Below are 23,073 nucleotides of genomic sequence, written 5' to 3' on the forward strand. Positions count from 1 at the left end.
GGACCTCTGCGGAGACAAAAGCCTGATGGTGCGGCTCACGAGTGACAGAAAACAACAGAGACGCTAAAGGAGCACTTTTTCTGACTCAACTCCAGCAATGGGAAGACCAGAGCAGCTGTAGGAGACGCAGGAACTGATGCAAGTTGATCACCAGCTCTTCATCTGAACACAAGGTAAGACATGATTTCTGCTTGTAGAGCCACTTGTGTGAAACTCACCAGAAAGGAAGTTTGTGGTATTTCAGTTTTCAGTTTCTCACACTTGCATGTACATGTGTTCACTCCCCATGCTGTGCAGTTTTATCATCATTTAGTTTTGATGTTCGTACCCAATAATCATGCTTAGTGTTCTGATATTTACAAAGCTTATGCTGCTGCCAGACACATTGTTTCACAACAGATGCCCTGCCCTAGTTACCCAGAAATGCTCTTTTCTTTTCATTTGTAATCCTGTTATAATCACAAGAACTAAACAGCTGTTATATTACCCAGCTTGACACACTTGTGTGGCTTGTACTTTTAATTTATAAGCCAGTGATCAGCAGCTAGACCGTAATTTCTTTTCCCCCTGCTTAACAGAAAGGTGAAAGTGTGCGAAATTCATTGACGGAATGCTGTAACAGCAAGCTGGGACATGTGAACGTTTTCATCACTGCAGTCAGACAGCAGCAAGAACGTTTCTTTGTATCTGCAGGGTTGAACTTGTGGAGAAAAGGAATCCTACTCCAGGAGAGACAAATCGCCTGTGTTTAGAGGTGCATATCAAGGAGATAACTACATCAATGAGGACACCCGGCATGGCTGTATTCAAGCAACAGAATGTGGACGATTTCTATGAAATTGGAGAAGAACTGGGAAGGTGAGCACACTTCAAAGCTGTTTCATTAAGCGTGTCAAAAGAAAGCTATTCAATCCCCCATAGGTTTGTGTGAGTCAGGGAGTGATTCAGCTCTGCAGCGCAGGTCGCTTACAAACAGCTGGCCTGTTAAAGCTTGAACTAGGGAGTGTCACTGCGTTGAAGTAGGCTGAAGTTTACAGCAAGAGATAAAGTTTCAAAAGCAAACGCACTGTCAGAAAACGAGCCGCGGTTGGGAACGTTGTCTTCAGTCTGAAAAATGAAATTTGTTTTACTGCTTTTGCAAAAAGGTGATTCTGGGTGGTGGATCCGCGTGTTGTTAATCAACCCTGTACAGAGCAGACATCAAGGAAACGGTGTCTGTTGGGGAAATAGATTAAAGGAAGTTGGCAGAGTGAAATATGGATTGAGGAAGCTACGCATAAATGTTGCACGGAAGGACAGGGCATGTAAACCACTCGCTAACAGATTCAGAGGGTGAAGAAGGAAAGCGTTTGACCTCTAACCTTTCACTATTAATCCTGGTCGCCTAAACACTATGTCCCAGTGTTCGCTGGCCTTCGCTGTGAGGGTTCTCTGCCGCACCCTGACAGGAAAAACCCAGACCTGCTGTTGAAACAGCTGCTGCAGCTGCATTGATGCCCCAGAAGAGAAAGAATTCCCAGCAAAGTCATTAATTTTACATTAAGGTTCCTCATATTGTCTTGTGAAATATTTGAAATGTTTTTTCTGAAGAAAAATAGGAAATATCTTTAGGATGAGCTAGCATGGATCCAATTTTTTAATAAGGCACTGATTATTGGGGGTGTATACACTGAAAACAGGGAATTATTAGGAGGAAGCAAAACATATTTTCTAGAAGAAGATATGCCTACATGAACTGTGTTTGGGATACTAAGTCAAACGGACTGGCCGTAGAGCATCTTAAGCAACATACAGTTATCAACAACTAGTTAAAGGTGCAATATGCAAAACTGGAAATATAAATCGAGCAAAATATAGCAGCAAACAGCGACATGCTATGTAAAGATATAATGGAAAAAATCCTTAGTAGAGACTGAAGTCACGCTGTCTGTGTGTGTGTTGCACTTTTAGCTTTTATTTTTTCTAGAGCTGCAACTATTAATCAATTATTCGATTAGTTGCCATCTAGTGAATGAACTATTTTGACAATCAGTGAATCAGTTGTGTAGAAAAAATGTGTCTGATTCTTGAGTATGAACGTCTTCTGGTTTCTTTACCCCCCTGTGTTAGTAACCTGAACATCCTGGACATAAAAAGACATAAGTGGGCGCCAGACAGGGCTTTGAGAAACGCACATTTGTTCACAGTTTTCTAACATTTTATCGGCCGAGGAAATAATTTACAGATTAATCGTCATCATTGCAGCTAACGTTTTGGCAGCCAGTCTGACCATGCACTGTGCATGTGAGTCCCTCCTTTTGAAACCGTTGGCCTTTCTCACACTTACAAACAGATCCAGAGTGACCGTCCTCACCACATTAGAAAAGCGACTGCAGTCCAACGTACAACACAAGTTGCAACCTTTTACTGTAGAGGTTGTTAATATAGAAGATTAATAAAGCAGCAACATACACACGGGTCTAAAATTGGACAAAACAGGAAATATCTGGCTTTTTAGCTGCCAGATAAAGACAAAGCAAGTACATACTGTTCACAACTCTCTAAAGTTGTTTATATTGCAGTTCACGACCTGTCTGTGATGCAATAGTATTTAATTTATTTGAATAAATGAAGCCTTTAGTTACAGCTGATAAATCCTTTGTGTGGAGTTCTAAAAATGCTTTATACATGTTTTTGAGAATTTTATAAAAAGTTAAAAGATTATTATAAACTCAATAAATACATGGCCGACGTGGAAATGCATCATTTAAAGGCTGATAACGTCACTGAATTGTTTATGAACTAAAAACTTGCTGCTCGAACAGACGACTCGGCTGCGGGTTGCTATCAGAATGATCAGAATCTTGTGGTTAAAGGTAGAAGAAAACAAGAACTTTATCCGTCATAGAGCACCGCGACAACATCTCGAGCTGCGCAGCTGGATTTTTGCTTGCATTTGTTTTGTCTTGCTGTGACAGCTTTCTAGTGAGCTTCAGAGGTTGCATCTCACCCCGCCCACGGTTCAGAGAGCCTCATGGGCTCAGACCTCCACACCACACACCACACTGGAACTCTTACTCAACTGCCCTCTTGAGAGGGTGGGGAAATTTGATGAAGGGGCCAAAAACTTTTAAGATGCTCTGTGGAACTATTGAACCATTTGCTAGAGGAAAACTAATTCATCATTCTGCTCTCCCGTTGACAGATTTTTAATGTCACCGGGCCCCACGCAGTTGTACTCAGTAGTTCTTTCCACTAATGACGCAGAGTTTTGGGTAAACCTGTCTGTAATACAACCTTTTGCTTGAGACGTGAGGTATTTACTGCCAACTGTACTCGTCTTACCATCTGAGTTATGACACACTTGATGACATACAGTAGGAAGTGTCACAGTGTGAGCCTACAGCTGCTGCTGGCCTTCCTGTGAGCCCGTTAAGACTGTGGTGAGCTGTTACGCAAATGACTGTCAGGGCAAGTCTGAGAAAAAAGACTTCTGCACAGGTGATGGACTCATGATGAATGCGTCAACAACAAATTCATTCTTGTCCTTGTTTGGCTAAAACAGCTGACAACTTTTACGGCAGTACTGTCGAAACAACTGGATATACAGTGGTGACTTGATAATCCGACCCTTAACAATCCAAAAACCTTGCTATCCGACAGGTTTTTAGGAAAAACAAGCAGAACCCATTAAAAATAGCCTTAACATACCGACAGATTTGGATTCCAACTCCGACATGACATTTTATGTCACAAATAAGGATAACTGATTTAACAATCTGACAGACTGGCTACATTCAGACTGCAGGACTTAATGCACAATTCGGATTTTTCGTGAAATCCAATTTTTTGTGAGTTTGTTCACATTTCCAAATTAAATGCAACTTGTATGGGATCTGCTGTGTGAACTTCATACGACCCAAAAGTGTCCCGTATGTGCAGAAGAGGACACAACGACATCACACGCAGTGAGCGTGCTCAGTGTTTGTGGAAGTAAACATGGATGGTAATGGTGGAGCGTGTCTTGCCCGCCACTCCCCTGCTGCCGCCGATGGTGGAAACAGAACTGTGACCGCTAACTAAACTGGCATCAGCAGCCAAATACTGTCTGTGTGTTCCGGCCACTTCCACTCCGACGAGGTGGAACTGGCCGGAACATGCCCAATCGCAGCAGTCAATGGTGTGAAATCCAGCGATGCGTAGTGTTCTAGCAATACACAAGTTATTATAACAAGTATAAACAATAAATATTAACAACAAATGAGCCTTCAAGCATCAAGCCCTCCTTGTATCTCGACCTCCGTCTTGACAATCCGACAGCCTTGCTATCCGACATAAAAGAAGGTTTTATATTTATTGTCGGATTATCAAGTCACGACTGTAATTATATTTTTGGAAATCTGTGAAAATTTAGTCCAAATTTCGAGATCAATACATCACAAACTTCTATCATATAGATGACAACTCCACTATAATGAGTCATAACAGGCTTCACATTGGGTTGTACATACAGTTATCAGTGTGGTGTGTTTTTAGACTGGTGGCAATGCTAGTATATTGAATTGCAGTTTCACCACTTTGGTCCAGACTGAAATACTGTAACAACTTACCGAAATTTTGGCCAATCATGATCCCCAGGGGATGACCCTTTTACTTTTCTTGTTGCATTACTTTGACGTTGACATTTGGTGCACACATTTGTGATCACCTCTGGATGAACTGTAAGCAGTTGCTGATCCTTTAACTTTCAATCTAACCCCATCATCTGCTTAGAATTTAGATTTCTAGTCAACAAATGCCTGCAAAGCCGATCATGTTTTCATGAGCTGCGGCTGCACTTTGTTTTGACATATAGCGAACATTAAACATAAGCATGATAGCTTTCAATGGTAAACATAATATCTGTTAAACAGCAACATGTTAGGTTTGTAATTCTGAACATGTTTGCATGCAGTTACAATTTAAAACCACAACTGTCCCTAAATGAAACTCCTTTGCAGCAGCTAACGACTAGAACACCTCACAAAACGCCCTCAAACTTGCACCTTGACTCCACTCACCACCTTCAAGCTTAAACTCCAACACACATACTTATATATACGCACACCCTTTCTTACGCCTCATGCACTTCTTTTCTCACTTACATGCTCCCTTGCTTCTAACTTGTTTACTTTTCTTCTATGTTATGTTTATGTGTCTATTTTTGTCAGTAATTTACATGTGTTTTTGTTCCTGCTGGCGCCTCTTGGCCAGATCGTGTTTGCAAATGAGAACTGGTTCTCTAACGTTTTACCTGGTAAGAGAAAGGTCAAATAAATAAATACAGTCTTACAGAGCCGTTAGTGTGACGTTAGTGTTAGTGGTGGAGGAGGTATTTGAATTCTATGCAAAGGCAGAAAAAAAATCTTTGTTTTACAAATGTTACTGAAGTAAAAGAATGTAAATCTAATTAATAAAAAGTCTGCTTTAATCTGCTCAGCTCATAAAAAATGTCCTCTGTGACTGTAATACCAACATACATTATATAAATTCAATACAGTTCAGTTCACTGTGCTTTATTTGAATGAATATGTTAAATATCATATATGTGGCTCATTGAATTATTTTTTACTCTTAAATTGATATAAAAGCAGGATTTTAATGTTTACTATATTGACTGACTTTTAACTTAATTTGAATCATTTTATATTAGATTGTGACCAGTGGTTGTTTTCATTACAAATTAATCTGCTGATTATTTTCTCCAATAATCTGTAGTTTTTTCTGAAATTCTGAAAATAAACCGATTTTCTATCAGTTTACTAGTTTAGTAATCAACTCATCATTTCTGCTAAAAGTTGTTGGATAGTTGTTTTTTTTTAAATGCATGTTTTTGGCCTTTTAGCCTTTATTATAGATGATAGTGGAAAGAGAGCGACAGGAAGTGTGGGGAAAGGAGTGGGGGAAGGACATGCAGCTAATGTGCCGTGGGTCAGACTCAGACCACGCCTCGGGGACTTTCAGCCCTGTACGTGGGTCGCCCACTCAACCTTTTGAACTACTGGGGCGCCCATGGATAGTTTATTTTTTATAAGCTCTTTGTTTTGTGTGAAAAAAAAATCTTAATTTGTAAAGTGTTTAGTTACTAAAACTGTCAAATAAATGTAAAAAAAAAGAATATTTCCCTTTGAGGTGTAGAGAAGTGTAAGGAAAAGACTCAAGTACAAGTGCTTCTAACTTGCGCAGTGCAGTACTTGAGTAAATGTACTTAGTTACATCCTACCACTCATGTTCATATTATTAAATTACTCAAATGTCTCGTTTAAAGAGAATGCAGGGACGCTGATAAGGTCATATCTAACGAAGTATTTCCCTAACTGGTATTCAGGAACTATGAGTTTTAGAAGTGCGAGGCAAGTTAAAGCAGAAGGAAATTAATTAGAGAAATCTTTTCAGTTTGCAGAAGTTTATTGTCTTTGGAGATGGATGCGTGGAGGACAACATTTTAGGCTGCAGTATTCACACGCCAGACGTGTTGAAGTGAAAAGAGATCACAGTCGCGAGACAGACAGGTGTTGCTGAGGAACACAGTAGTAAAGTCCTCGAATTTCTCCAAAGGGATTTACTGTACACAGTGTATCTATAGCTCAGGCTGTAGGCATGCATGTATAAGGAGCAGGACAAGAATGTATGTAGTCAGCTCTGAGGAGGAGGAGACATCCCTGCTGTTGAACGAGTAAAAAATGTGTTTATTCAGTGCAGCCTGACGGAGGGAACTCCATGCTGACCTTTTGGACATTCCCCGAGTTCCCATCAGACAGAGGTCATCCCTCTAGTCTCAGCAAACAGCCCTGCTGCTCCACAGATGCTTTGTTGACAGGGCGGCACTTTGAAACCAATAGGAATCTGGACAATCCAGAACACTGTGAGGGCATAAACGATGAGGGAAGTAAATGGCAGATAAAGTGGCTTACAAAAAGTGAATCTGTGTTTCTAAGCACAACAGATGCGAAAGAAGTGAGTTTTCCTGCAGCGATGAGTCACACTTTAGAAGTTGGAGCCGCCTCCTTGGTCCTCCTTCACACTCGATTTGCAGATTGCAGGGCTGGTTAGGGAGAGGGCTCGGTCAATTATGAATCTGGCCGTCGTTGTCATGCTGCCCCAGAGGTTGCTCAGCTGAGAAATGTGTTTAAATATTGGGTCGGCGCCACTTGTCCGAGCATTCCTCCAACCTTGGCTGAGGATAATGACCTTCAGCTGTTGGAAGTGGAAACTCTGCAGAGAGATGGTACTTTCAGCCCCACTGGTCGGCTTAGAGCTAAGACAAACGGCACGCCTGGCCCGTCGCGGAATACCACTCCTAGCATCACTGCTCTTTCCGCTGTTACTCTACACTTCGTAACAACGCTCGAGTAAAGCCCCAACGCTGACATTTGTGTTGGGCGCTTTCTCGCATTTGAGCTGCACCACCATCATAACGCAGGGGTCGGCCTGGTCAGCGCCGCTCCACAGACGAATCAAGGGCACCGTTGCTGCTCCTGCCATGTGACCGTTTCCTCCCCTTGGGGTACTTGATGCCTGTTTTTGCAAAGAGGAATTCACTGAGCGACTTACCCTCCTCTTCAGTTCACACATTATCATAGTCGTCTCTAACGGGGTCAGTCTTTCAGGGGGCGACTCAGGGGCGGAGATGTCCTGTGAATAGAAAAGACTGAGGGAGCATTTGAGATTCCACGCTGCTCCACCCCTCTCTGTTTTGATTTCTCCTTTGCAGCATGTGCCTCGTTGTGGGTCATTTGTGCAATGTATACCTCCTCACTCGCTCTGCTTCTTTTATGCATTCTCTATTGGGAGATAGACACAAATTACAGCCTTAATAATAACCACTAGGGGCTTTGTGGTACGTACACAAACTCAACAAAAGACCAAGCATTTCTTTTTATTAGACACACCAATGAAACAACCTGTGTAACCTAATGCAATCCAATACACGTGACCTGCAATGAATACCACCTTAGTTGTGTAGCGGTGCTGCTGTACTCGATTGCATCATATTTGAAATGTGTGAATTTCATCTGCCTCCAGCGTGGTAGTCATCGAACATCTGTGCTTGTGTGGTGAAAGTGAACCTGTTCTGTTGTTTTTTTGAGCGAGTCATGTTTAACTGGAGGCTTCGTACGTTCAGTGGATGTGCTTCCAGATGTGATTTATAGAACTGAGTAAGCGCAGGACAGGGTGTGCCTTCCGAAAGAACTGGCTCGACCATCCCACGCTAATGCGGATAAGGAAAAGTTAAAGAGTCAGTAGTTGTGTTAAGCCACAAAGACGGCTGCTTTGTCTTTAATCATACTTAATCCGTTAGTTTGCTTTGTGATGCGCCGGTGCTGCCCCTACGTAAAAGTGAGTGTAAGTAAAGTACAAGTGTATACAAAAAAATGCTGTGTGAAGCAAGCCCAGCAGCGGCACGGTGGGGATCCATATGTTAGTTGTCCAGCAGCTCCTCCCAGCACGCCTCCTCTCTTTCCACTCCTGCAGCTCAGCGGGCTCTTTTTCTTGTCCCCAGCAGGAGCAGAGAGGAGGCAGGTGGAGAAAGAGCCTGAGAGCGATGCTATTCTTAGCCCACTAGACAGAATCTGAACAGCCTCTCACAGTCACTCTGGAATCTCTGTGTGGACAGATGTGTCCAAAATGTATGAAATGCCTGACAATTATTGTCCATTTCCCCTCCTTGTGGGGCCCTATTCACCGTCTGTGCCGCCTTAATATACATTTTTTAGCTCCATATGCCTAAGTATAACCATTCTGTTCCGCTCTTTGCCACCACGCTCACCCTCATGTCTTTCTGTGGCCTGATTCTGAAGAATGAGTGACCAAGAGGTTTGTTTTCGAAGTTTGAATGTATGGAGTGGGCAGGTTGGCCCACAGCAGCAAGAAGCAAACTACAGCTGTAGGAGTGGGGAGCAGGGTTAGCCAAGTCTGAGATTACAAGTGCTGGTGTGATAATAAGGCAATGGAGACTCCCCGCATACCACTGGGTGACAGAGCTGGAAAATGTTTTTGCATTTCTCAATCAATCTGTCAGTAGGACAGTTATTAGAGACATGAGTTATGTTAGGGAGAGGTGACAACAAAGGACAATGCTGCGCTGAGGTGGAATATGTCGTAAGTCTATCAACTGTAAAAAGCAAAACAAGAACACAATGAGACAGTGGGAGATCATCGCTAAGCCACACCTCTGTTGTGAAATATTCAGAGTTTTTGGGATTTTTTTTCAGTGGACTGAGCAGTTGAAGATGGCGAGATTTGGCAGGATGTTAGTTGTAGTGGGAGGACAGAAGCTCTCTCCACACTACCGGCCTGTCTGATTGTTTTCTGTCTGGCCGGGTAACAGGAAGCAGTAAACCATTCTACAATATTTCATCCATTTTTGTCACGCAGCTTCCTCCCTGATGTCAGGCTGCCTAGTCACATCCTGTTGTTAAGTGAGGAAGAATTTCATTAGACATCGCTCTGTCTCTTAAAAAAATTCCACCTGCCACAAGAAAACTTAAATAAATAAATGAGATCATGAAAGATTTGGATCATTTGTTGCATTAAGTGATGTCAGTCTTTTTGTTTCTGTGTCTGCAGTGGGCAGTTTGCAATTGTCAAGCGCTGCATAGAGAAGAGCACGAGAACCGAATATGCAGCCAAGTTCATCAAGAAGCGGCAGAGTCGGGCCAGCAGACGGGGGGTGAGGAGAGAGGAGATTGAAAGGGAAGTGGACATCCTGCAGCAGCTTCAACACCCCAACATCGTAGCGCTGCACGACGTGTACGAGAACCGCACGGATGTGGTGCTCATCCTCGAATTGTGAGTCACTGCAGGATTCCGCAATACCTTGGAAAACCCTCAGGACAAGGAGAGTTTCATCATGCTTTCCAAGTTACAGCAGCGTCTGAAAACATCCAAACATCTATGCTTCATGTGTTTTTTTTTGTAATTCATATAAAGTAAAATTATTTTGAATGTTTAAGATAAATGCTGGTAAAATAGCAAAACACTAGCTCGTGTTCATGCTCTGATCTGTGAGTTTTTTTTTTTTTCTGTGTACATGAATTGTTTGTTGAAGCTGTGTTTGCTGAAAAGCTCACGTGTTCCAGAAAGAGCCAAAGTCTCTTACAAAATCAATAATGCTTGGGCTGAAAAGAGACCTCAGCGGGCCTCCATCTGGGTCCAGTGAGTGCCTGGGAACAAGTAGGGCCTAATTAGGACTAATTGAAGCCTCAGTGTAATCAAATTAATGCTGACTTGACTGACAGACGTTGGCACACTGTCCTTCATTCAGTCTAACATGTTCAATGAATGTAAAAGAACATCGTGTTTATGGGCTACCAGAGGGTCAAAAAGCTTTGTGTGACTTTTTGTTAAGTTTATAGAAAGAATTCTTATGTAGGACTCCCATCAGGCCCGAGTTGTTACCACAAACAAACATATCTAAGGCATCCAGGACTTCTGCATCCAATTCCTGAGAACACACTTTAGATAAAGCTGTGGAGTGGCCTTCCTCCAGATTATCAGAGCCCACGGTGACAGAGTGTGTCTGTGTGTGTGTTTCAGGGTCTCCGGAGGGGAGCTGTTTGATTTCCTGGCTCAGAAGGAGTCTCTCAGCGAGGAGGAGGCCACTCAGTTTATCAAACAGATCCTAGATGGAGTCCAGTACCTTCACTCCAAGAGGATTGCACATTTTGATCTCAAGGTACAATACGCTCCATCTGTGCAACTATATTTGTAATGTGTTGAATGTGAAACCCTTTACCTCACCAACAACTGTACTAATGGGTACATGTAAGGTCAGAGAGGACTTCACGTGAAATATATATAGCAGGTGTCCAATGTACGTGTTGGTAGAGTCTCGCTATTTTGATTCACACATCCTTCCTGTTTTTCGTGGCCGACATCCAGACTCAGATACCGACACCACAAGGTTATCTTTTCACTTTCAGAGAGCATTGTTGCTCACGTTCCCCGACTCTCGCTGTCGTGTTTTTCTGCTGCTGTGGCTCCTCTTTGCTCCTGATGCTTCTTGTTTGGCATTTAAGGAAAAGGAACACTGAAGGGCTCGATTCAGACCTGCCTAAAGCCTCGACCTTCCGTTCACAATGACAGTCAGTGCGCTAATTAGCTTTTAATAGGTTTATGCGGAAATGTTGAAACTTTCCATGCAGTCGGGGCAGATGTTCAAGAGATGGTGACCTTTACATTGACACTGAATTCAGACCAATACTGCAAAGTCTGAACCTGTGTCTCTTAACAACTTCAATTGAAAATTAGGACATTTCTGGATTTTTAAATTTGAGTTTGATGAGAAGATGAATACCACTCTGCTGTCTGCACACTAACAGCCAGGCTAGCTATATAGACTTAGACTGACTTTATTAATCCCAGACGGAAATTCAGTTGTTACAGCAGCAACATTCAACAAAAGGGTAAACAAAGCAAAAAGACAACACAGAATATAAGGGCAGGGTACAAAATGAAGGTTAAATAAAGTAAAATAAAAATATAGAAAATGTAATATAGAAAAAGTCAACAACTTTACAAGAATATATAAGAGAGATTCAGAACTGTGCAAATGAACAGAACATGTAAATCTGCTTAGATTGAAGCATTAAAAAGTTTGCTCCTATATAGCCTCTGTGAGCTATGTTAGTGGCAGCTGTTGCACCAACTTGGAGTCAAGTTGGTCAGGTCATAGTTGTTTTTGTGCTTCAGATCGTTATCATGCAGATGTATTCCTTTTCTAACAAGTTTCTGCAGACCGGGTGCTACCTTCTCAGCCAGTATTTTGGTATATCCGTAGCTGTTCATGGTGCTGTCTATATATCATCTCTTTAAGACATTTTGCATTCATGCGGCCCCACATCATCACACTCCCACCTCCGTGCTTCACTGTAGTGGCCATGTATTCACTGTGGTAGTCCTGGCTTTACCATGCTGAGCCAAATCTAAACCAACCAAACAAATCTTGTTTGGTTGGTTGGTTTAGAAGTTTAAGCTTGCAATTTGTGCCAAAGTGAAAGAAAGGTTTTTGTTTTTTTTTGGTTTTATTTCTGATGCCGTCTATGGAGGTGAAAGTTATGCAATATCCTTCTTATTGTCTGAGCCTACACAGAAACTCTGTGTCCAGTCACAAGCACTTCCCCATGTGTTTGTTCAGAGCTAGTTTGTGAAAGTAGTGCAGCATCTGTGGTGTCAATGTAGGACAGCCACTGCGGCTCTGATCAGTGGTTCTGTGGCTTGTTCTATACCTCCTGACGGCCGTGTTTTTAGCTCGTCGCCAATCGTTCTGCACCTATTTCCATCTTTTTGAAGTCACACAATCAGATTTATTTTTTTCAATTCCTCTGGAAATACTGTACATATGGAGACATGATGCAGACATCAACATAACACACTTTATAGGTGCAAAACTAAGAAGGTTCTGGTGTTCACAGGTTGTGAACATATTGGTCATGCGAGGTAATACGTGACTTATCATCTGAGAACACTGCAGTTACTGAGAAGTGATTCAATTTTGAATCATTTGACATGAAAGTGAAATTGCGCAGTGGTGTGTTCACTTACGTTGTGTGTTGTAATTCTTGTTTAATTCCAGTAAACTCCTGTTGCATCTGCCGATTGTGTGGAAACCTGTCCAGACCAACAAATGTTTTTTACATTGTAGCTTTTGTGGGAAAATATAAACAGATAAATAGTAGGCAGCATTTTGCAGCTTATGGCCAGGTTAGCTGTTTCCTTCTATATCCAGCCTCTGTGCTAAGCTACATTAGCAGGTAGCTTCTATGAGAATATTTAGGTCTATAGACGAGAAAGTGAATAGGTAAGATGTCTAATGTTTCCTAATGCTGTACACTAACAAGGATGTCTGTAACTGTTTATCTTTAATGCTTACACAAAAGGCGGCTTTATCCAGGTAACTTGTTTTACAATTAGTGTTGTTTATATGTCATTACATGTTACGCCATCTCTGCATTAGCGGTAATCTGCTGCTAACTGTTCTGTTCCTTCTTGCACCTCCACAGCCTGAAAACATAATGCTGCTGGACAGGAACGTTCCTCTACCCCGCATCAAACTCATAGACTTTGGCTTGGCACACAAAATAGAAGCCGGGGCAGATTTCAAAAACATTTTTGGCACTCCTGAATTTGTTGGTGAGTTTTTTTTTCTTGTACATGAGATATGTTGGCACTGTGGCACATTTTAAGAGGTGGCTTGGTGTTTGGCCCGACGCTGTTTGTGATGTCGAGTGTGCGCCGTCTATTTTCAGCTCCAGAGATAGTCAACTATGAGCCGCTGGGATTGGAGGCAGACATGTGGTAAGAGCCTTTAATTACCTCTGACTCTGCTGACTTCCATACAACAGCCCGCGGTGCATAACTTTGGATTAACCTTCTGCTATTTTTCACAGGAGCATTGGAGTCATCACTTATATACTGTAAGTTGGGGTGATTTGTGATTACGAACGGGACTCTTGATGTATCTAAGGAGCTTATCGAGGGAGGTCTTGAATGTTTGCTCTGTCCTTTCAGTTTGAGCGGTGCGTCTCCTTTCCTTGGCGACACGAAGCAGGAAACGCTGGGGAACATATCGGCGATGGACTACGAGTTCGATGAGGAGCTCTTCAGCAATACCAGCGAGCTGGCCAAGAGCTTCATCAGACAGCTCCTGGAAAAGGACACGAGGTAAAAGAATGGGTCGCGAACAAACAGCTGAAGGCCAAAGGTCAAGTCTGACAATTCAATACAAAGCCCAGTGTTCAGGGGTTTCGATGTATTAAACCCTTATGTGATCCAACAGAGAACGAAAGGCCAGCCAGTAAACGGAAATCTGGAGCAGGGATTTAGGATTTAGATTATTTTTGGTGCAAAATGTGATACACTAAATAATATAATCTAAATAAACATTATTTTTTACTATAAACTGATTTATTACAGGGAAAGTGTTGCGCAATGCTTTGTTGCATGTGTTCTTGTTTCCTGACATGTGTTTCCATTTAAATGCACCTCGAAGAAACTTAATATTCCTGCGAAAGTCAGGTCTGATTGTATTCCTTAGAGATCCACATTCTAACCTATGAGCGACCAACATGCTCTTTGTCTGATGTAGCTGTTCGCGTGTATTTACTCAGCTGCTGTTCTTCATTTTCTCCTCGCTTTAGAAAACGGATGACCATACAAGACACCCTGAATCATCCTTGGATTAAGGTATGCATCTGATTAATGCTGTAGTGTAGCATGTTTTGTAATCCATTTAACTGTTGTCAGTGCTTCACCTCCCTACTCCTAGTAAAAAAAAACAGTTAATGTCAAAGGTAACATCTGGGCGACGGGGTCATTTCTAATCGGAGACACAAATCCATCTTGAAGCGTGTCAAGAAATCTGACAGCCTCAAAATCCCAGAGTTCACACCCACTCACTGTTTATGTTCTGGCTTGTTGGAAACACTCTGTATCATAGTTACTGTATGTTGTCTTCATCTCAGGACAACCACCCTCCCACTCCCTTAGCTGAACTCATCTCATACAACCTCATGCTCTCTGAAATAGTCCGTTTGTCTAGAACTCCAACTCATCAAACTCAAGCAAGATCTCACTAATTGTACTTTTAATGGCATGGAAATTTAACAATTTACAATGTTGAAGAAGTCTACTCTCCACGTTGGCTGCTGCAATGCATGTGAATGGTGTTGTGCTGTGGAGTCTTCATCCTGTTTGGACGCAAGCATGAGGCCAGGAAGCCTTACACACTCATCAGGAATGTTTGCTGTTTTTTTGACGCCCTCACCAGCCATGGCTTTTGCCTGTAGGGTCACACACTAACCCTACAGTGTCGCGTCTGCTGGGATTTTCACCGCTATATGTGTTTTCAAGATGCAACTATGAGACAGCCTCTCACTCAGTGTCCCCCCCTCCTCCACCCTTCTGTCTGAAGTCCTGTGGCCACATAGAGGAGAACAGCGCTGCCCATGAGGCTGAGAAGAAAGCGGAGCAGTTGAAGACTAAACGTCTTAAGGAGTACACGATCCAGTCGCACTCCAGCATGCCCCAGAACAACACGTACGCCAACTTTGAGCGTTTCGCCCATGTGGTGGAAGACATCAGCTTGATGGAGACGGGCCTGTCAGAGGTTGCGGGAGCACACCACACCCTGCAGGGTGACATAGAAGCACTGCTCTCCATCTACAACGACAAGGAGGCCTGGTACAAGGAGGAGAGCGAGACCGCCAGGAAGCAGCTCTCCCAAGCCTGCTACGAGTTTCGTAAAGTGGAGGCCACCAGGAGGCTGCTGCAGGAGGACATGAAGGCTATAGACTCCAATCTGGAGAGCATCAGCGGGAAGTACAACCACAGGCAGAGCCAGCTGGACTCTCTGAGGCAGGAGCTGAACTCTGAGCTGCAGTGGCTGCAGGAGGTGATGAGCTCTCTGCATCCTGAAGGAGCCAACGGCAGCATCCACAGCAGTGGTCTGAGTACAGATGTGAAGCAAGCGCTGAAGGAGCTGCTGCATCAGTCCTGCGGAGGAGAGCTGTGCCCCGAGGCCGAGCAGCCGCTCACAGAGTCCGACTAACATGCACCAATGAAGACACACTTTAACTGACCTTCAAAATCTTAATGTGTTTTGGAAAATTAGACTGTAGTTTGAATTCAACACATTGATTTTTTGCAACGGCACATATTTTTGAATGTATAGACTTTACTTTATTTAGATTTTTTTCTTGCGTAAACAAGAAAAAAACTTTCTTGTGTTCTGTAAACAACACTTTTCAGGTAGAGGAGTAGCAGGTGTACACATAGGCATTTTGGGAAATATGCTTAATGCTTTCTTGTATCGATAAAGGAAAAGACCGTTATTTCCTTTGGTTCAACGACAGGAAGGAACCAGTGAGCTTAGCTCAGCACAAAGACTGGAAACAGGGGTAAAGGGTGGCCTGCTCTGTCTGAAAGTAAAGAAAAAAATCTGCCCACCAGAACCAAAGAAATGTACACATGTCTACGTCTTGTGTGTCTAAGCCGTAAAGAAATTGCAGCACTTTTGTTTTTTTGTTCTGTTTAAAGAAATGATATGGAACACAAAGCTTTTGTTGTTTTTGGAGTCATTCTGGCTTCTGATCTTATGCTAAGCTAATTTCAGCTTCCATTTGAATGAACAGATATTCAAGTGTTATTGATCTGAACTCTCTGTCAGAGAGCAGACAGTCATATTTCCCAAGCTATCAAACTGTTCCTGTAAGTGGAATAACTATGGCACAATATTAGGACTTACTCTTAACATGAAGTGACTGATGATAGAACTATAGGTTTATTTATGTGTTGCTCTTGTTTGGTTAAGTTGTGTAGCGTTTTAGTTGAACAAGTTATGCGAATGAAAATGAAGGATTTTACTGTGTCATATCTCAGAATAAGACACAGAATCAAGCATCAGTTCTTTTTCGATGGAATGTATCAAAAATTCATATTTTTGGATTATTTTTATTTTTCATTCCATTCTGTTTGTCAGACTGTGTATTGATTATTTTTTTAACCAATGGTGATCCATTTGTAAAATAAGTTGTGTAATCATATAGGTTTTTAAAAAGAAGGATTTTTTATGGATTCAAATGTGCACTTTTTCTGAAGGCTTATTTATTTATTTTAAAGAATCTTCTTGTTTTTTCTCTCTCTTTCTTTCTTAGAAATGTTCACAAACAACACTTGTGATAAGATCTCATGTCTTTCTTACTTCCTTATCAGTGTTTTTTTTAAGCATTTCAACACACTTGTTGCTCCTTCTTTCATGTGCACACTGATATTTTTCACCGTGAATAAATGTCAGTCATTTATTATGTATCCAGTTTCCAAATTCCTGTGATTTGTGATCATTTACTGGCGTCTTTTATGCTTGGGTTCAATTTGACCCCAGAAATTTAAACCTCTAGAAAATATCATTATTAAAATAGTTACCCAAGTTTATGTGTAGATAGACCTTTAAATAAAACTGAAAAAATTATGTCAATGACTTATTTAGAGATGTTAAACATTGAATGGGGTCAACTTGTCCCCAAAGATAATAGAATGGGTGAAGTAAGTTTTGTGTTTTATCGCTGCCAAGATCAGACCCGTTGGTCCACATAATGTGTTTGAAACTAGTGAAATGCTTCACTTTGATACGAAAGACTCTGGCATTTCATCCCTCATTGTTTCTCCGCAGCCCTTGAATCCCAGACAGGCCATGGTGAAGAGGTTATCAGTGGTCAACTTGGAGAACTTTAGGAGACAGTACGCCAGACGCAGGTGGAAGGTAAAGAACAGTATCTGGTTCACACTCATGGCTCTAAGATGTTGCTCTTGACTGATTTCATGACTCATTCACTTTGCTTTTATCTGCTCAACAGCTGTCATTCAGAATCGTGGCGCTGTGCAACCACTTAACACGGATAATGAAGAAGAGTCAGAAGCTGCCTGAGCAGGACGGGGTAGGAATACACTGGAAGTGATTCAGTTGAAATTTACATGCTGGCTTTCTTGGCGAAGGTTAAACAAAACATTTGTGTATGACGACAGCCCTGTTTCTAACACTGGAAACAGGGTAAACCAGACTTCCTGACTCTGTTCCAAGGTAACCAGATCTGTCTACCAGCACCTCTAAAGCGCCATAATTACTGCCTAATCCATAATCCATCTAGCTATAATTATACAACTATATAATGAATCTATACAAACACTGCAGTGTTAAAACATTCGTGCTTTGTATGGGGGTTATGTGCTGGATTTTTTAATCAACTGGATGTAACGACTTCTTAAAGTCTCAACTGGTTGCTAGAAGTCTTGCATTGACAGCAAGACTCCAGAAAGTCACTGCTTCATTGAAATCATCTGGCAGGTTGGAGGTGCAGGTGGATTTTGCTTCCTTAAGAGAAGAACCAGGCTAACTGTTTCCCAGCCTTTATGCTAAGCTACTTTATGACTACTGACTGTAGCCATGTATTTATTGTACAGAGCCTTGAAGGTCGTCTCTTTCTTGGCAAGAAAAGTAAATAAATATCCAGTATTTATAGAGTTTCTTTAGGAGTACCGGTGATTGTTACAGTGGATATTGTGTTCTGCCACATTTGTTTGCAACAATAGCACAACAGCTCCTATCTGAGCTGTGTAACACTGGTCTCAGCACATCGACATATTACTGGTGCAGCTTGTAATTCTAGACGCTGCTGTAAAATGGAAAAAAAAAAAATCCTAATCCGTACATTCTGAGCGCCTCCTCCAGCTGTGGGCCTCTAAGGCTACCACCATCTCTACCAGTGGTACAGCTGTTCCTTAATTCCAGCATGTGTTTGGTTTTTTCAGAGGGACTGTGAAAGCGACCAAGAAGAAGAAATCATGAAGAGGAGGCCGAGGACCAGGAAGAGAAGCAGCACTTCCTGAGAGCAGCGCGTCTGTTGACCGTGTTGCAAGTTGCGAAACGGTGACTCGGCATCTTTTTAAAGCACACTTTTGCAGCTGTTGCTTGTCGCAAAGATCAACTACAGTGTCTATTTGAGTGACTGCTGTTAAGGCAGCATCTTTACAGGTCAAGGCAAATTTGTTTGTCTGCTTCATCCACAAAGCCAACTCATCATCTGTTGTATGTTAAATAGCCTTATGCCATTTCTAAAGTGAAGCTACTGTTTTGTGGCATAGGAAGATATAAGTAGATCGTCGTCGACAGGAACCCGTGTGTATGTTAGCACATACGTAGACGGCTTCCTGTAATAACTGCAGTCTTAAAAGTCCTTCAGCTGTTGTTTGACATGTGGGTATTGACACAGAGTTAATCCCTTCTCAGACACGGGACATTGCTGGCTTCATCAATCTCTTAAAGTCACAGTATTCTGTCATTCAGGCGTACCGCGGGTCGCTTTTACGTTTCTGTTCCTCACAGCTTCATCCAAACATATCCATGACAGTATTTGCCGTAAACGCAAGACTGGGCAGTACATCAAGTCACATATAATACATGAGGTCAAGAGTTTCTTACAACAACATGAGTGTGTTCCAGTAAAAATGTTGGTTTTTTTCTTCATGTTATGGCTGTTTGGGGGATTCTCCAGAACAACCTTGTTTTTTTTTCTGCGGTTGTCATATCATCCACTAAACATAGCAGCTTCCTATGTCAGTATTGTAATGTTGTCACATATTCACATATTGTTCCCCTTTTTAAGCAAATTAATCAAAGTCTCACATGTCCCCACAGTGAGATTTTTAAGGTTTTTAGCCCAAAATACTACAAGCAGTTAATTTCACCATGACTGTATACATACTCCTGGTGTTGGGGCTGCTCTGAACAGACAGTTCTGCTCAGAAAACCAATGAGCTGCTGCTGTTCCTGCCCCCTTAAGGAAGAAAACTCTGTCTGAGCTAAAAGACTGTTGGTTAACAGATATTGCACAGCACCTGGGTCAACTTCTAAATGGTTTGTAAAGCTGGAAGGCTAACTAGTTGTGGGTAAACATCTGTATGTATTCACAACTTTTATTTACTTTCTTCCAGGTTTATACATACAGTCGTCCTCAAATGTATTCATACCCTCCCATTAAAGAAGGAAACAAACAGCTGTCACTGAAATAAGTTGAAATTGACAAAAGTAATAATAAATAAAAAAAATTGTGAAATTTTATGACGTTGCTTTTGAATTGTGGTTCAACAGAAATATTAGAAAACAAGCAACAAGCATGATGGGACCCGTAAACTAATATTTTGTTGAACAACCCTTTGAGCCATTCGCTGTAATCAAGTGTTTTCTGTGACTCTCAATCAGACTTCTGCACCTGTTGACATTTATTTTGGTCCACTGCTCATCAACAAAGTGCTCTGGTCTAGTTTTTTAAATTATTCTTTTCAACCACAATTCAAAAGCAATGTCTTATTTCACTAAATTATAATTTAGCAATTTTTTATTTATTATTACTTTTTTCAGTTTCTAGTTATTTGAGTGACTATTGTGAATTTTGCCTTTTCTTTAATGGAAGGGTATGAATACATCTGAGGATGACTGACTATACGTGTTGAATATATGGGACTTTTAATGCGACTACATGTGGTTTCGACCTGTGAATGATGTGACGTAAATGGCACTCGGTCAGACCTACTAACATTTATGTCTCAACTTTTACAGAAAAGTGAGCAGGGTGTTCCTTTAGGCGTGAAACCAACACGTTCAGATGTCAGAGTAACGGAAAGAAGTGCAGGTCTGAAAGGGGCTTTAGAGTCAGTCTTTTTTTTTTTTTTTTTTTTTGTGCAGGCTGCATATATGGCTTGATTTATGGGGGTATAAAATAAGATTACCACTGCAGCATGACGAGACGGTAGCATGTCTTCATAACCAAATGTTTACATGTTGTTTTGCTTAATACGCGGCGATGTCTGCGCAAACGCACTGTTTACTGTAAACCTCTTCATTTGCCACCTCAAGATTAATTACCTGAAGCCTGTGCACTATTCAGAGGCATCTGTTTACTGTATGTAACATAGGATGTGTTTAATTGCTGTAAATGACTCTTATATTAGCTGCATTTCATCTTATGTGTACATATATAAGTACTTAATATACATATGTGAAGCTAATTTTGCAATGTAATTTTCGATGCAGTTGTTAGTGGCTCTTTGATGTATTTATGGTGTAAATAGACATAAAGTCTGTCAAACGTCTTAAGTTCTCTTTTGCTCGTATCTTTGCTCAGTAAATGGAGCATTCGCTGTTTTCAACACACAAACCTTTTCTCTGTATACTTGTATGAATTGTAAATTGAGGATGTGTTTAATAAATTAATGAACATGAGTGCTTTCTTCTACAAAGTGATAAATCAATGATTCCACCAAAGTGTAAAAACCAGAACAGACCTCTTCTGTACGTCGTCATTATCGTTTGGCTCTCAGGGTTGTCTTATAAAATCTGATTCCACGGTCAAGGTGTAATCACATCCACATGAGACGACCATAAATACGCTGCGTACATTTCACAGTGTCATGTCCTGAGTCCGTGACCCGGTTGAACCAAAGTAAGACTGGAAGAGTTACACAAATCCCCGTGGATGTTGACAGTCAATAACTCTCCGAACATCAACGAGCGCTAATTGTGATAATTCACTCTCTGTGTTAGCTTCTGTCTTTTTTCTTCTGGCTGCCGTTCAGTTATTTATGCTCACAACAGCAATGCTGTTTGGGCTCAGTTGGGCTGAAAGAGATTGGAGGGATAATTTGACCTGAACTAAATAGATTTTGGCAGCGGCACAATGTAGGCCAGTTCCACACAGATGGTGCGAAAGGAGTCATAATCAACAAGTGGGTCAGTCTGAAATCTGTAAGCCTGTTTGTGCTTCAGCATCCACTTAGAGAATTACTTAATGTTCAGCATACAATAACAGAATTACATTGAAATACTGGCAGCCGCCGCGGTACTCAGTGTATTTTTAAAGTGCTGCTGTTATAGTCGATTTAAACACTTAATTGCAAAATGTGTTACTTCATTCTACCGCAGAATGTGGAGTAGAATGAAGTAACACAGTTTTGAACAGCTAATTACAAAATAACTTATCATAGTAGTCTATAGAAGAGGTTTAATGCTAAGACTCGACTTTCCAATTGTATTCAAATATTGCTGCCAGTGTAGTCAGCATTAACAGTTACTGTAGTTGCCTGTAAATTACAACATTTTCTTCTTTTAAAATGTATAAACAATGCTGTAAATTGCAGACATATAACGATATGTCTTTAATCTGTATGTTAACATTAAAAATATAACATCTAGGATAAAGGACAAGTTTTGTGGATTGGGAACATTTATTTAAAGGCAGCAAAGTATGATAAATTATTGTCTAAGGGAAAATAATTTAACTTAATGCAAACAAACAAAAAACACATAAACGGACCTATCTCAGGGCCTCAGTGTAAAATTAATAGCTGAATAAATCCAGTCACTACACTTCAAGGTGCTGTGTGAAAAAGCATTTAGTTCAATTTGTTTGTTGTTAATAGTCTTTTTTTTTTTTTTTGGCTCCAAAAAAGCAGCCGATTTGACAATATTTAGAAAGACAATACAGTACTGATGGAATTCAGTTGTGTTTCCACTGTAATTTACGAATGTCAGTGCAGGAACACAAGTCATCTTCACACTGCTACACATGTCAAAGCTGGCAGGGTTTCCGTGTTTACAAGAAGCACTGTGAAAGGTTTCTACCTCGGAAGAAGTTAGTCACAGATCATTTTACAAAACAACATTTACGTAATTCAAACCTTGTGGTTTCTTGTAATTTCATATACATTGGCAAATACATCATCATCTTTTTTGATAGAACTTGTACCAGTGTCTCCTTTTATTAAATGTCATTCTTCCAATACAATCACTGTTGTTTCTAATGTTTCTCAGCTTGTTTCTGCCTGTATTTCTAGAATAAATTAAACTTGCCACTGTCAGGTTGAGCATCACACTGCTGCTGTTGTACGTTTCTGCGTTAGCAGCTAAAGTAATGTTTAATGACAGCATGTGAGTTACTGGCATAGGATGAGATAAGAGAAAACATTTAGTGCACGCTTGGTTCTGTATCGCGCCTGTTGGACCAGGCCGATGACTGTAAATACCTCAGCCGTGTCTCACTGAAATGTGAGCTGAGTCCTTTGTGGCTTTGTCATTGGTAGAGAGTGAAATGACATGCCTTCCAGTCAGCCGTTACACCGAGGTCTGAAGCATCTCGCATAACAGAGTCACAGCTGGTAAGGTGGGATCAGTTCAGTGGGATCAAGGTATTCCAGCAGACTTATGTTAGGATGATGATGGATGATCTGTTCACACAGACAAATAAGGCGTGCTGTCAGAAATCCCGTGCTCCTTATATGTAACTAGAAACGTGTCCCTCGAAATGTCTTTTAAGCAGCGTTTGACTCAGTGATGTGTCAGGAGGCCAAACTGGAATAAGAATTATGTGTGCACTCACCTCAGTACAAACTGTAAGTGACCAGCAGGATTGAAAGAGTGAAGTACCATCGTGATGCTTACAATTGTCATTTAACACTGAAAGGCAGTCTGATATGAGCACACTCAGAGTTTAGATGGTGACTTTT

At 41.3% G+C, this 23,073-nt stretch overlaps 1 protein-coding gene across 2 annotated transcripts; it reads left to right on the forward strand.

Moving 5' to 3' along the window:
* The first annotated feature begins 48 nt into the window (after positions 1-48).
* On the forward strand, positions 49-19,541 carry dapk2b (death-associated protein kinase 2b). 2 transcript variants are annotated; one of them, XM_008276807.1, is made up of 12 exons: positions 49-173; positions 694-858; positions 9,589-9,810; positions 10,558-10,696; positions 13,023-13,152; positions 13,269-13,317; positions 13,410-13,436; positions 13,531-13,683; positions 14,160-14,205; positions 17,189-17,278; positions 17,373-17,453; positions 18,325-19,541. In XM_008276807.1, exons 2-12 carry the CDS (start codon positions 782-784, stop codon positions 18,400-18,402), a joined length of 1,092 nt encoding a protein of 363 aa, XP_008275029.1. In that variant the 5' UTR covers positions 49-173; positions 694-781; the 3' UTR covers positions 18,403-19,541. The 2 variants fall into 2 exon arrangements, with proteins under 2 accessions (XP_008275029.1, XP_008275028.1); XM_008276806.1 differs by lacking the exons at positions 17,189-17,278; positions 17,373-17,453; positions 18,325-19,541 and adding an exon at positions 14,933-16,840.
* Positions 19,542-23,073: the final 3,532 nt, after the last annotated feature.

The sequence above is a fragment of the Stegastes partitus genome, unplaced genomic scaffold, assembly GCF_000690725.1.
Source record: "Stegastes partitus isolate 25-593 unplaced genomic scaffold, Stegastes_partitus-1.0.2 Scaffold81, whole genome shotgun sequence".
Classification (NCBI taxonomy): Eukaryota; Metazoa; Chordata; class Actinopteri; family Pomacentridae; genus Stegastes; species Stegastes partitus.

What these genes read in the sequence shown, in the direction of transcription:
- dapk2b (XM_008276806.1), top strand. Translation starts at nt 782, where the DNA reads ATGAGGACACCCGGCATGGCTGTATTCAAGCAACAGAATGTGGACGAT. An exon ending in TTGCACATTTTGATCTCAAG is followed by an intron (nt 10,697 to 13,022) that starts GTACAATACGCT and finishes GCACCTCCACAG; the next exon opens with CCTGAAAACATAATGCTGCT. An exon ending in GGATTGGAGGCAGACATGTG is followed by an intron (nt 13,318 to 13,409) that starts GTAAGAGCCTTT and finishes TATTTTTCACAG; the next exon opens with GAGCATTGGAGTCATCACTT.